General features: G+C 46.3%; 1 protein-coding gene across 1 annotated transcript in view; it reads left to right on the top strand.

Annotated features, from left to right (window-relative positions):
• Positions 1 to 13,007, top strand: part of GCK (glucokinase) — a 406,174-nt gene that overhangs the window by 352,603 nt on the left and 40,564 nt on the right. Inside the window, exons 8-9 of the mRNA XM_069618957.1 lie at positions 5,176 to 5,331; positions 8,125 to 8,358. Of these exons, the coding sequence (XP_069475058.1) occupies positions 5,176 to 5,331; positions 8,125 to 8,358 (390 nt within the window). The remainder of the gene's footprint in view (positions 1 to 5,175; positions 5,332 to 8,124; positions 8,359 to 13,007) is intronic.

Raw genomic sequence — 13,007 nt, 5'->3', positions numbered from 1 at the left:
GAGGAGGAGGAGGCCAAGGCAGGGCCAGCAAGGGCCGCCAGCACAGCCACTACCACCACGCAGGCAGCCCGCAATCCCACGCCTCCGAGCACATCCGTTCAACCTCACTGATGAGCAGATCCACACCCTCTACCGTCTGGACCGGGACACCATAGCCGCCATTGTGGACATGACACAGGCTGACCTTGTCAGCATGATAGATAGCCCAACCGCCATCCCACCCCTACTGAAGGTGGTGTCTGTACTCCACTTCCTGGCCACAGGCACCTACCAGCACACAGTCGGACAGTTGCATGGCATTTCTCAGCCACTGTTCTCACGGACACTATTGCAAGTGCTCGATGCCCTCCTGCAGCACGCAGACGACTACATCTCTCTACCACGCTCGGAGCAGGAAATTACCAACACAAAAGTGGGATTCCATGCACTTGCCGGCATACCGGGTTGCATTGGTGCCATCGACTGCACCCATGTGGAATTGGTCGTCCCACATGCCATGGAGGCCCAGTACCGCAACAGAAAACAATTTCATTCCCTGAATGTACAAATGGTGTGTGACTCCAACAGGATCATTACACATTGTTGTGCCCGATTCCCTGGATCAACCCATGATTCTATGGTCTTGAGGAACTCTACAATACCACGCTACATGGAGCGACACGCAGGGAACAGATCCTGGCTACTCGGTGAGTCTCATTACATGCATGATTATGTGGGGAATGTGATTTGGCAATGACCTGGCAGGAAGGGGGGGGGTGTGCGTACGTAGCAATGGCATTCCACATCATACGTTTCTCGTCCACATACAGGTGATGCTGGATATCCACTGAAGAGATGGCTCCTCACACCAGTCCGGAACCCACGGGACCAGCATGAGGAGGACTACAACCATGCCCACTCACGTACCCGTGTAGTCATTGAACAGGCATTCGGCCTACTGAAGACTCGTTTCCGCTGCCTCAGCAGGTCTGGCGGGGCACTCCTGTACCGCCATGAGAAGGTTGCAAAGATGGTCATGGCATGTGTCATGCTCCACAACATGTGCGTACGTAGAAATGTGCCCATGCCCCCTGACGCAGAACTGCAAGCACATGATGATGGTCATGATGAGGGTGGGGATGTGGCAGCACCTCATGGAGTCTGCGAGGCACCGGAGGCCCGTGACATTCGTCAGCATCTCATTGATGTATGCTTCTAGCACTCACGCCTGGTGGCTGATACATGGACACGGGACTCGTGGCACTGTGCGTGTCTGGGACATGCACAATATGGACTGTACGCCTATGATGGCCTAGTACACAGAAATCAATGTCCACACATCTCATTGGTTGATCGTGCACTTTTTATGGCATATGTGATGTCATGTTGAACACCCTATCGACCCGCCACCCAAGTGAGCCCAACACACCCCCTCCACCCTCCTACCTCCCCCACGAACCCCAGTGTCCAAAGATGCTCATTGTCAGTGGGCTGTCGCTATTGCAAGCCCCCTCTGCGGGTATCAGGGGCACCCCTGCCTGTGGAGCGCAGGTTCCTTCCAGATCTACGTTGGGGGCTGCCCTGGACGGAACTTGCAACGGATGATGTGTCTGCCTGCTCACGTCCATGCATGTCCCTAAGGGTTTGCGAGAGCTCAGTGAGCACACGGCGCACTGCGGCAAGTTCGGCACATACGTCTTTGGACGTCGCATGCAGTTCCCCCCTCAGGCTCTCGGTGCTTCTCTCCATTTGGACTCTCAGGCTCTCGGTGCTACTCTCCATTTGTGCCCTCAGCGTCTCTGTGCCTCTCTCCATTTCTGCCCTAAGTGTCTCAGTTGATGTTTCTATGTCTGCCTTAGTGCCCCCACATTCATCGGCATGGTCCTTGAGGAGTGTGGCCATTTGCTGCTGTTGCACGATTAACTGGTCGAGGGACTGTTGCCTCTGCTGGGCCATGCCCATTTGCGGGGGTGTCACAGAGGGGCTGTTGTCCTCATGTTGCCTTGCGACAGGGCTTGTGGGGGATGGCCAGTCGTTGTCTTGTGGGTGCCCCTGCGTGGTATCCTCATGTTGTACGGGATGGGACAGACAGGGGGATTGGGACAGGTCATGGATGGATCTGACTTCGACATCCCCGTTTTCTGTGTCGGAGCATGCTGCCATCAATTGGGTTTCACCTATGGTGCTGCTGCCACCAGAGGCAGTGCCTTCTGTGGCATCCATTGGGGGGACCTGTGGTGGTGTTGTGGGCATGCTGGCTGCTGGGGTGCCTGTTGATGTTCCCTCCTCTGTGCTGCCACCTGATTTGTGCTGCTGCCGTGTCTTGATGCGTGCAGCTGAGGTGGAGGGTCTCTGGCCGTTGGTCTTGGCCCTCTTTGCAGGTGTGCTGGTAGGGGTGTCCTGTAGCTCGTCGTTTGGATCGGACCCTGTGGTGGAGTAAAGGAGGGCGAGGGTTAATGATGGGTCTGTGGGAATTGGAATGGCATTGTATCACATGCTCTGGGGTGGTACCTGAGGGTGATTTGGGTCGGGTCCTTGGAGGTGCTTTGATTTGTGTGTGGAGTGAGGGTGCAGTTGTTTGGCAGCCTGCAGTTAGGGTGTGCCTGCTGCACGTGTAGTGCGTGTATTAGGGGTTTTTAATTATTTATGTATTTATTGTGGGTTTTAACGTGCGCTATCAGGCCGATGTGTGTGGCCGTTCTCCTGGACATGTGTTTCTGTTGCACTATGTGGACGCATGGTACTTCACATGGATGGACTGTGTGGATTTGGCATTGTTTTATCTGGTACACCTACCTGAATCTTCGGATGTCTGCACTCCTTTCTCCATCCCTCCGACTCCCTCTATGCTCTCCATTCCGATGGTGGAGGCACAGATTTCTTCCCAGGGGGTCAACTTGATGGGTGATTCAGGACCTCCCCCGGTGGCTGTGGCAATGTTGCGGTTGGCAGAGAGTATGCTGCGGACGCGTATCCGCAGGTCGTCCCATCGCTTGCGGCATTGCTGTGGGGTGCGGGGTGCGGTCCCCACCGCACTTACCCGCTGTGCCACCAGAGCCCATATGGTCTTCTTGTTTGCAAGTGCCGTTCTGGTCATTTGCGTGGAGAAGACGACGGCAGCATTCTCCTGGAGGGTCTCTGTTAGCACGGTGAGTTCCTCGCGGGAGAAGTGGACCTGCCGCTTGCGGTCGCACGCTTTCTTCGCTACTTTTCCCATTTGTCTTGGTTTCGCTAGGGTGGGTGACGGGTTGGGGTGTGTTTCAGGGTAGTGATTTTAGTGGTTGTGTGGTTTTAGTGGTTTTATAGGTGTACGCCGGGATGTTTCCCGTTCCGGGCCCATGTTTTTACTTCCGTTTCCGTATATTTCCGGTCACCGTACTTTCCGGTAGGCGCACACTGCGGTGACCGCTAAGAGGGGTGGCGGTATTGCACCTAGGGCGCCGTACGGCGGCGGTGTGGGCCGTTTTGGGGTCATTTCCGCCATCGCGGACTTTGCACTTCCGCCGTGGCGTGGTGCTCGTGCCCGATGGGTCGGAATGGGCCGCACTTTGCTCCTTCGTGCAATGGCGGAAACGCTATTTACGCTGTGGCGCTCCGGTCAGTCGCTTTCCGCAAGGGTCGTAATGAGGGCCAGTAATAGTAGCAGAGCTACTTCCTGTGGCACTGTGTGTGTATTGCTGATCCAAACATATCCACGGAGCTGTGTGCATGAAAGCAGGTAGACAGGTTCCTATGTGTTAGTTTCCTATTTTTGTTGGGAGCATTTTTACACCCTATTTTATTTTTGGGGGGGGGGGTATTTGCTGTTTTTTAGTGCGTAAAAGTGGCTGCCACCCCTTATTTGTTTGGCTGGTGCTTTTTAGGAATAAAAAGGAACAAACGTATGATTTTTTACACATTAAACATGTTTGAATTCAACTGAACTATTACAATGTGCTATGAACAGGCCTACAAGAAAGACCTGCAACCGCACTACAAAGATTTTAAAATAGCATAATTGTGGTTAGCAGCCAAACCAAGAGTCAAGCTCACATCACTCGAGGCCTAAGAACCCCAAACCGGCTCCCTGCCCAAGCCCATATTCCAATCATCACACACAAAGTCACATGAGAACCCCACTGCAATACAGGAAAGGGCTGACATTCTCCCACTGCAGGCCCCAAGTCAACCTGTGCCCCAACACTAAGACCATTTATCAAATACCCTGCTTATCAAACTCCACTGTGGGGGGGGGAGGTCATCTTTCTGACAGTTGATCCCAGCATCCACTTGGAACAAACCTGCCAAAGCGTTCTGCAAAGAATTGAACCTTGCTGAATGCAGCAGAGAACTCAAGGTTCTCTTCTTCAGTGAGTTCTGGAAAGCCCACTCTCAAAGAACTTTGTTGTCTTAGTATGCGTTCTGTCTTGAAGGAAGATCTTAACAGAGCTTAACAGAACAGTATAATTTTTGGGAGTTATAGTTTACAGACCTTCCACGGGACATCAATGCAACTTTGGGATGTATCCTAACTTCTTCAGGAACATTTACTCTAACCATGGGTGATTCTCTTAAATTCTCTGTGCCTTGTTCTACTGTAAGAAATGTTATGAATTAGCTGTGCCCATTGTATCATCTTCACCTCTCTCACTCTTCGTCTCCCTTATCTCTCTGTTTATTTCTGGGCGAGAGTCTTTGTTGTCAGGTGTGCGCTTGCTTCAGACATCCCCACCATTTGCTGACAGTAACAGGACCACAGATAAAACATAAATGCCTTGAAGTCCGAAGTGGGGGTGCTGTTTGTCATGATTAAAAGTAGAATGAGAGCAGCACAGACAGAGGCACCCCCTGAGGTTGGGGCTTCCCTGGTATTTGGCGACAAGAATTGTCATTGCATGTCTGCTTCATAAATGTTGCTAGCACACTAACAATGCATTAGCTGTATGGGAGGTGGTAAGGGGGGCACAGATACGCTTTGCGGGGTGATGGGGTTCTGACAGACCTTGTAAGGGGCCAGTGGACCAGGCTGCAGTGTCTATAATCGTGTTACTTGTCTTCTGTTTTTTTGTTAGCTATTAGTGTTTGTGCATACTGTAAAAACTGTATAGGTTTAGCAGCCCTACCAACTAATATGTGGCCTTCACAGAAATATAGTCTCCATACCCAAGAACTGCCAGCCCTTTTATTCCATGCCAATTTTTTTTTTCTCCGCCACAGCTATGAAAAGATCATCGGGGGAAAGTACATGGGGGAACTGGTACGGCTGGTGCTGATGAAGCTCATCAATGAGAATCTGCTTTTCAACGGCGAGGCCTCTGACATGCTGAAGACCCGAGGATCTTTTGAGAGCCGCTATGTCTCCCTGATCGAAGGGTGCGCCTTGCTATCAACATCCACAGAAAGAGACATTATGGGGTACATTCATGAGTAAAGCAGGGAGAAAGAGATAGGAGATGGAAAGGGGAAAGTTTGGGAGCTTCAGGATCAGATGGAGGACGGAAACTAGGGAAGGAGGCAGGACTGGGAAACATATGTTTAACTATGCAATAGCCAACTTATGTCTATCATTGCACAAGAACATTATGTCTTTCACGCCCCAGCATGGGGGGGGGTGGGCCGACATGGCCTGGACCAGCCAACAGCACTCACCAATGCCCTTGCTTCTCTCGGGCCTACCATGGTTCAGTCTGGAGGGCGGTTACCAGCAATGTCTGCCCCCCCACACCCGATGAGGCATGAAAGCCATTTGCACCCCAGGGTTCATCCGAGGAATGAATGGCTTTCCTTTTTTGCCCTCAGGAGCCAATGTACAGAGTGGGTGCAGGGGGTGGAAAAAAAGATGGCCACTACCATAGGGAAAAGAGAAAAGGTCCCTTTTCCATTTTATGGCAGCAGCCGGAGAAAGAGGTGCAGGAGACTGGAGCTTAAAGCTCTGGTCCCGCAGGTAAGTGTGGAGGGAAAGGTTTAGTTTAGTTTGGGGTGGGGAGACAACAGGGAGATACTCCCTATTTGCTCCCACATAAAATAAAATAAAAAATGGTGCCTCGGGTGTCTGAAACAGCAGCCAGAGAACGTATATTCTCGCCCGCTGTACCAGCCACCCGATTGGCTAATGTCCCTTTCCCCGTGTGTGAATGCAATATAAACTAACCACCAGCTCAAACCAAAGCATATTAAACAATTTAACAAATGTTGAAGGTAGAGTCAAAATGGAAACAACTAACCCATACCTCTCTGTGATTTGATTAGATGAATGCAACTGCCAGCTCCCTCGAATGAGGTGAAGTGTTGAACCGTCTTGTCCCAAGCCTGTCTCTCTATCTATAAATAATTTAGCAAACTTTGAAGGTAGAGCCAAAATGAAAATAAAAAAATCCCTCTTTGTGTGATTTGATTGGATGGATATTGCTTCTCTTTTTTGTCCTTACCTGGAGAACAACATACCTTATCAGAACACCTTAAAGTTCTCAGACTCAGGAAGGCAATAACTCACAACCATACCCAATAATTAGAATATAATTGTCACTTTATCAGCCTTTTATCCAAGCATCAATATAAACACACACACACACAATTCTATAAATGAACACAGTTGGTTAAACATCAACACATATGTCAATAACAATAAAGAAAACACATCACCGTTAACATGGTTGCAGAAGAAACCCTAATCTCCACCACGGCAACGCCACCCAGTCCCAAGGCAAGTAGACAGAGAGATCACACGTTCTAACGGGGTCTGGAACGGAGCATCCTCCCTCTCAGCGAGACTTCTTCACCCGGGGTTCCAAATCTGAATCTACTAACTTGATGCCCTCTCTCTTATGGGGAGACTGGTCCCTGCCCTCTTTTGGTTGTCAACCGTCCCCGGCCTAAGGACAGACAACAAGCATGAAGGTGCAGAGTGGAAAAATCCAGTTAATAGTGGAAAACCCCATCTCGTCTCTTACACGCTCGTTCCCAGCACCACTTATCATTGCACCTGCATAGCTTCAACTCCCTTCTCAGCGCGTCCTTGGTCACACAATGCGCCGACTATCCTCTGTAGTGTGAACCTCTGCTTCCAAATATAAACACTGTAACCGTGGCTGAACTTCAGAAACCCAAATCTGCTAATTAAATTCAGAGGAGCATAGACTTTCATTGCGTACATGGGAATGAATGTCCAATATACCCGCCCAATTAATTCTCATAGTCATGCTAATCCCTATGGCCATTCCCATCCATCACCTGCCACTCCCTGCCCAAAACACACCCTCCCGGGACCTCTTTGCGTTATCTCAATCAAGCAGTAACATCAGACTTTGCCCTGCCAGAGTTATTTCGAAGCAATCTACTAAAATATAATGGCTTAACTGCAGCTGTAAATGAGATACTGGTGTAATAAATATGTCTGCCTCCGGATTTATATCTGTTCCTTGCACTGAAATCCTGTTAAAAAAAGCTTTGACAAAGCCAACATTTTTGGCTTGTTTGTAGGTTTTAGACAAGCATTTGCCAGGCACGTCATACCTTTCAACCTTTTTAATTGTCATGGTGGGTAAAAAGAGAGGAGTTCATTTTTGGCTAGTGGGAGACCATTGAAGACTATGGGTGGGTAAGGGCCTTGGCGGGTGAGTGAAATGGAACCATGGAGGTTGACACCCACCAAAAGCGAATGAGTTGAGAGTTATGGACCTGGAAAAGGGCTAGCCCATAGCTAAATGAAAATCCAAACAGTTGGTTTTGCTAATGCTTGTTTGAGATGGGCCCCACCACCTCTCCTTTGTAACACTGCCCTGTGCTGCGAAGTGACGGCAGGGATGGAGTTAGAGGGCACAGGAATTAAGAGGGGGCAGCAGGGAAAATGGCTAGTCGTGGAAAGAATGCTGGCGACGTCAGGCACATCCCCCCCACAGTGGCCACACGCACAGACATCTTCACACTATCCCGGCAAAAGGGGATAGTGTGAAAATACAAAGGAAGAGAATTTGCAAGGTAGAGAGAGCCCCATTTGGGCAAGGCAGGTACAACTGGTCCCTTTGGCCATGCCGCCCAGCATTTTTTATTCGCCATAATTCTGATTCCTCTGTGCTGATTATATTGTGTGTGCTGATTGCCTTAGGAAGCTCCTCATCTTATGCCCTTCCTCAAATTAGTAATTTTTCTTCCCCTACCAACCTGCAGAGATTCTGAGGACCGCAAGCAGACGTACAACATCTTGACTTCGCTGGGGTTGCTGCCTTCCACAATGGACTGCGAGACTGTGCGCTTGGCATGTGAGAGTGTCTCCACGCGGGCAGCACGGATGTGCTCTGCTGGCCTAGCGGCCGTGATCAACCGCATGCGAGATTACCGCCGGGAGGACGTGCTCAGGATCTCTGTGGGAGTGGACGGGTCAGTGTACAAGTTACACCCCAGGTGAGATGCCCTTGACGCCATTCTGCGATGCTGTGTGACCCCTGAGGCGATGCAGATGATAAAGTCACACACAGCTCTAGCTCTGCAAATGCCCCATGCTCTCCCCTAACCCTCTATATTCCAGCACTGAGGTCCTCACACAATTTAACAAGGGCACCTCAATACCGTCCTGCAGTATCGTATACTATTCCAGTACAGGAACACAAACACAGATGTGCCAATCCAATTCCGTCCTGACATGCAACACTCGCTGCTATTCCAACACTCTGGGATAAACACACAGCTTAGTTAATGCAGCTCAGTCCTGACATGCAGCACTCCCTGCTATTTCAACATTGGGATCAACACACAGCTTAGTTAATGCAGCTCAATCCTGACGCGGAGCACCCCATGCAATTTCGGCACTATAGGGTCAACACACAGTTTAGTTAATGTAGCTCAATCCTGACATGCAGCACTTCTTGCTATTCCAACACTCTGGGATCAACACACAGCTTAGTTAATGCAGCTCAGTCCTGACATGCAGCACTCCCTGCTATTTCAACATTGGGATCAACACACAGCTTAGTTAATGCAGCTCAATCCTGACGCGGAGCACCCCGTGCAATTTCGGCACTATAGGGTCAACACACAGTTTAGTTAATGTAGCTCAATCCTGACATGCAGCACTTCTTGCTATTCCAACACTCTGGGATCAGCACACAGCTTAGTTAATGTAGCTCAATCCTGACATGCAGCACTCCCTGCTATTCCAATACTGGGATCCACACACAGTTTAGCTAATACAGCTCAATCCTGACATGCAGCACTCCCTGCTATTCCAACACTGGCATCCACACACAGCTGCTTAGTTATATATATATCCCAGGTGTTTTATGTCCTGTTTTATTTTAATAGATTATTCAAAAAATATGGCTACAGATGTACATATTGATTGCCTTCTTCACAAGTAAATGTCACTGCACACTTCTTTTTTGCTTTTGCACAGCCCTGCCATACAATTAATGTTTGTTGCATATTCTTTTTCCTTTTTCGCACCATCCTGCCACCACACTTGCACTTCCTCTGGGCAGATCAAAGCGTATAAATACGTCTTGTGGTGACATATTTCCAAACGTATGTCTTCAACGGAAATTAAATGAGCCATAGGAGGCCATTTTAATAAGAAGTGTAAATTGCACGTAGAGTCCCTGTTACATCGGCACTTACATGCAAACAGGTCCGCTGCATGCAATTTTACACATTTGCACCATGTAGTGAAAAACATAGGTCTAAATGCAGCAGTAATGGCCTGCACTCCTTTTTGTTTTTGGATTTCGTAATGCAAATTGAGTAAATGCGGTGTGACATTTGCGATTGGCAGGTGGCGATTACAATGGATTCCTATAGAATCTGCCTGCTTTTTAGTTAGTGTATAAAGCAGATGTGTTTCATAGGAATCCAAAACATTTTCCCAGCCTAATGAGGTCATGCTGGTGTAAATGCTCCCCATTTGTATGATGGAGAGGATGGGGGTGGCAGAAATGTCAATTGTGTCCCGTGCCCCCTCTTCACCATAGAAATGAAAACAAAATATGGCACGACATAAAAAGCATGTGTACAAATTATACGCATTAAAGGTTTCATACATACACTATACACGTTCTTTTTTTTATGCTACACCATGATAAACATGTCCCACTTGGGGAGCTTTTCTGATCACACTCTTGAACCTCCACGTCTTTTTTCAGAAATATATATATCTTAAATGTGTCGCAACGGTGTGTGCAGGAAACGAAGACCTAGAGTTCCCCCACTTCGTTTGTCAAAATTAAGAAAAAAGTTCCGCACACATCTATTACTGCGCCACTTGAAAAATGATCAAGAATCATATGAGTTTGCTTCTTCTTGCATTATTCTGCATGTTTTTTAATTATTTTTTATTCTTTTTTTTAAATATATAAGCCCATGTTCATGACACGTGTTTCCGCACTCTTAGTGTGCCTTTTTCAGATCTGGGCAATATTCTCTCCACAGTTTACTGTCCCAGTTAAACAAAAATATATGAGCATAATTTTCATAATTATTATAAAAGAGTGCAAAAGAAAACATATTTTTTAAAGGGATGGTTCCCAACAATCATCATAATGCAAAGTAAAACATGTTTAGCATCACAAATTTCCATCATATAAATTAAAATTATCACATACCATTATGACGACCAGTTGTACGGTTGAACCATATCTAATGGTAAGTATTTTCAGAGAGAGAAAAAAGGGTATAAAAAAACAAAGAAAAAAGAGGGTTAGCGCCATTTTCCTTCAAAAGTTCCATTGTCTGCTAATGTGATAAAATGTAAATATTCTCAAAATAAAGCTTACCTATCTCTTGGTGTTCAACAACTCTCTAATAACGTATTTCCAGCATATGAAAGCCAGAGTCCCATTAGACTCTTAGACGATGTTCGTACTTGTAAAGGTAAGAAGATGTAATTTGGGTAATGGGTTAGTTTCTCCTTTTTACACTCCCGAAATGTCATTAAGTCGTTTCAGGAGTTAAAACTATGCGACACGTGCATTTGCTTAATTTAAAAATTCCAAATTTTTTCCAAACTTAAAATATTTCCCGGTCGTTAATTTCATTTGTATTTAATTTTATCCTACGCGCTGCATTGTGTTAAAGCAGTTAGTCTCCTATCGATAACTGCGGCTCGCTACGACCGCCTGGTCTTAAATGCGGATTTTAATACGATTGGGAATAGGAATGGGTGGTCTTCCACAACGTTAGGGCTTACCTGCAAAATCACGGTTCCAGCGTCACGCGTCGCATCCTACTAGGAGTTCACTACGTTTGTGGCTTAGAGTATGTATACTGTTGCCACGGCAACCCGTTAGTCCTACTTTAGTTTAAGCTTCCCCTGCCGTCGGCCATAGATTGGGATAATTTGGCTCTATTGATCTATGGTACGTTGTTTTGAGTGAACAGTTTCACAATTCGTATTATATTTGTAAAAATTCAGAATTTTGTCAACATTGGTGCGTGATTCTGTCATCAAGTTCTAAATATAAAAGGTACCTCTTCTGCTCACGTGGAAATAAAGATTAACCCCATATCTACACAACGGAGTCACGTGCATCTGTTTTACCAAAGCATCATAGGAACTGTAGTTCTTGATGCATTTTACGGACTTCTGCTATCCAAAACTTTATTTATGAACCATGTTTGTATTTGCTTCTCATTTATGAATGGATAGGTATATGAGTTGGATTATGTTTCATTCGAAATGCAAGTATTTTAGATACATTTCAAATAAATACCAAATTTTGTGCAAAAATAAATATATGCAGTTGCTTTTTGTTATAAGCAGCATGGATTACATATGATTCAACATTTCATAGATTCTGAACATACATAGAATACATCGTAAAAATGTTTCCAGAAACATTTTATCCTGGAGTCTTGGTTTTTTTCCCTTCATTATCTGACATAGTTCCTTTTGTTATAAGAAATGATTATAGAAAATTGGACATCTCATTGTCTGTGTTCAGACCGGTTTCTATGCATATGAAATAATTGATTAGTTTTGCTTCTTCTTGTCGTAGTCGTACTTCCAAGTTTCCACCTCTGCATCCCGAGGACACTTTTTTAAACCAATGAATCTAATGTCCTGCTTCCAGTCCATCTGGTGACATTTCTGCCAATGTTCTGCCAATGGTAGATTTTTATCTTGACTTCCCATCACTGTCAAATGTTCACGAATTCTCGTGCGAAGTTCTCGAATCGTACTTCCAATGTACATTTTGCTGCAAATGCATATGATCACATAGATCACATACTTAGTACGACAATTGATCTGTTCTCTTATTTTCAGTTTAATTCCATTCCTGTTTTCATAGTAGTCGTTCATGGCGACCGCATGCTTGCACCTAGTGCATGTTCTGCACTTTCTAAAGCCTAATTGCGGTTGTAACCAATTTGCTGGTTTTTCCTCGTTGTCATCAGGTAGTAGTGACAGGCTAAGACACAGTTTCAGCGTTCTTGCCCGTCTGTACACTATTGTTGGGTGATCATGTATCAAAGGTCCGATATGTGGGTCCAATTTGAGCAGGCCCTAGAGTCTTCTGAGGTTTTTTTTAATCAACTGGTTATTAGCGCAGAATGTTGTAATGAATTGTACCTCTTTGCCTTGAGTTGGTTTATCACATTGTGTTAATGTTTGCAGTCTTGTTGTTTGATGTGCTTTATTGTAGGCTGTTTTGATGTTTGTTCCAGTGTAGCCTCTAGCTTTAAATCTAGTGGACAGGATTTCACATTCTTTCTCAAAAATAGTTTGTTCATGACAGTTCCTCCTGGCTCTAATATACTCGCCCTTGGGGATATTACGAATGACAGGTGCGTAATGGCAGCTGGCAGCATGTAGTGTGGAGTTCACTTCTGTACTTTTCCGAAATGTTCTGGTCTTCAGACTGTTTTCTGAAACATAAATTGTTAAATCCAGGAAATTGATTTCTGTATTAGTGTATTCCCCTGTGAACTCAATACCTAGCTCATTGGCATTCACTTCTTGTCTGAAAAGGTCTAGTTCCTGTGGTGTTCCTTGCCATATGAGTAGGACATCGTCAATATACTGCATCCATTTCACAACATGTTGACTGAATGTTTTGGTAGTA

Source organism: Ambystoma mexicanum, chromosome 10 (assembly GCF_040938575.1).
Source record: "Ambystoma mexicanum isolate Mex_15411 chromosome 10, UKY_AmexF1_1, whole genome shotgun sequence".
In the NCBI taxonomy this organism is placed as follows: Eukaryota; Metazoa; Chordata; class Amphibia; order Caudata; family Ambystomatidae; genus Ambystoma; species Ambystoma mexicanum.
The sequence above is the reverse complement of the archived record's forward strand: the minus strand, read 5'-3'. Positions and strand labels throughout refer to the sequence as shown.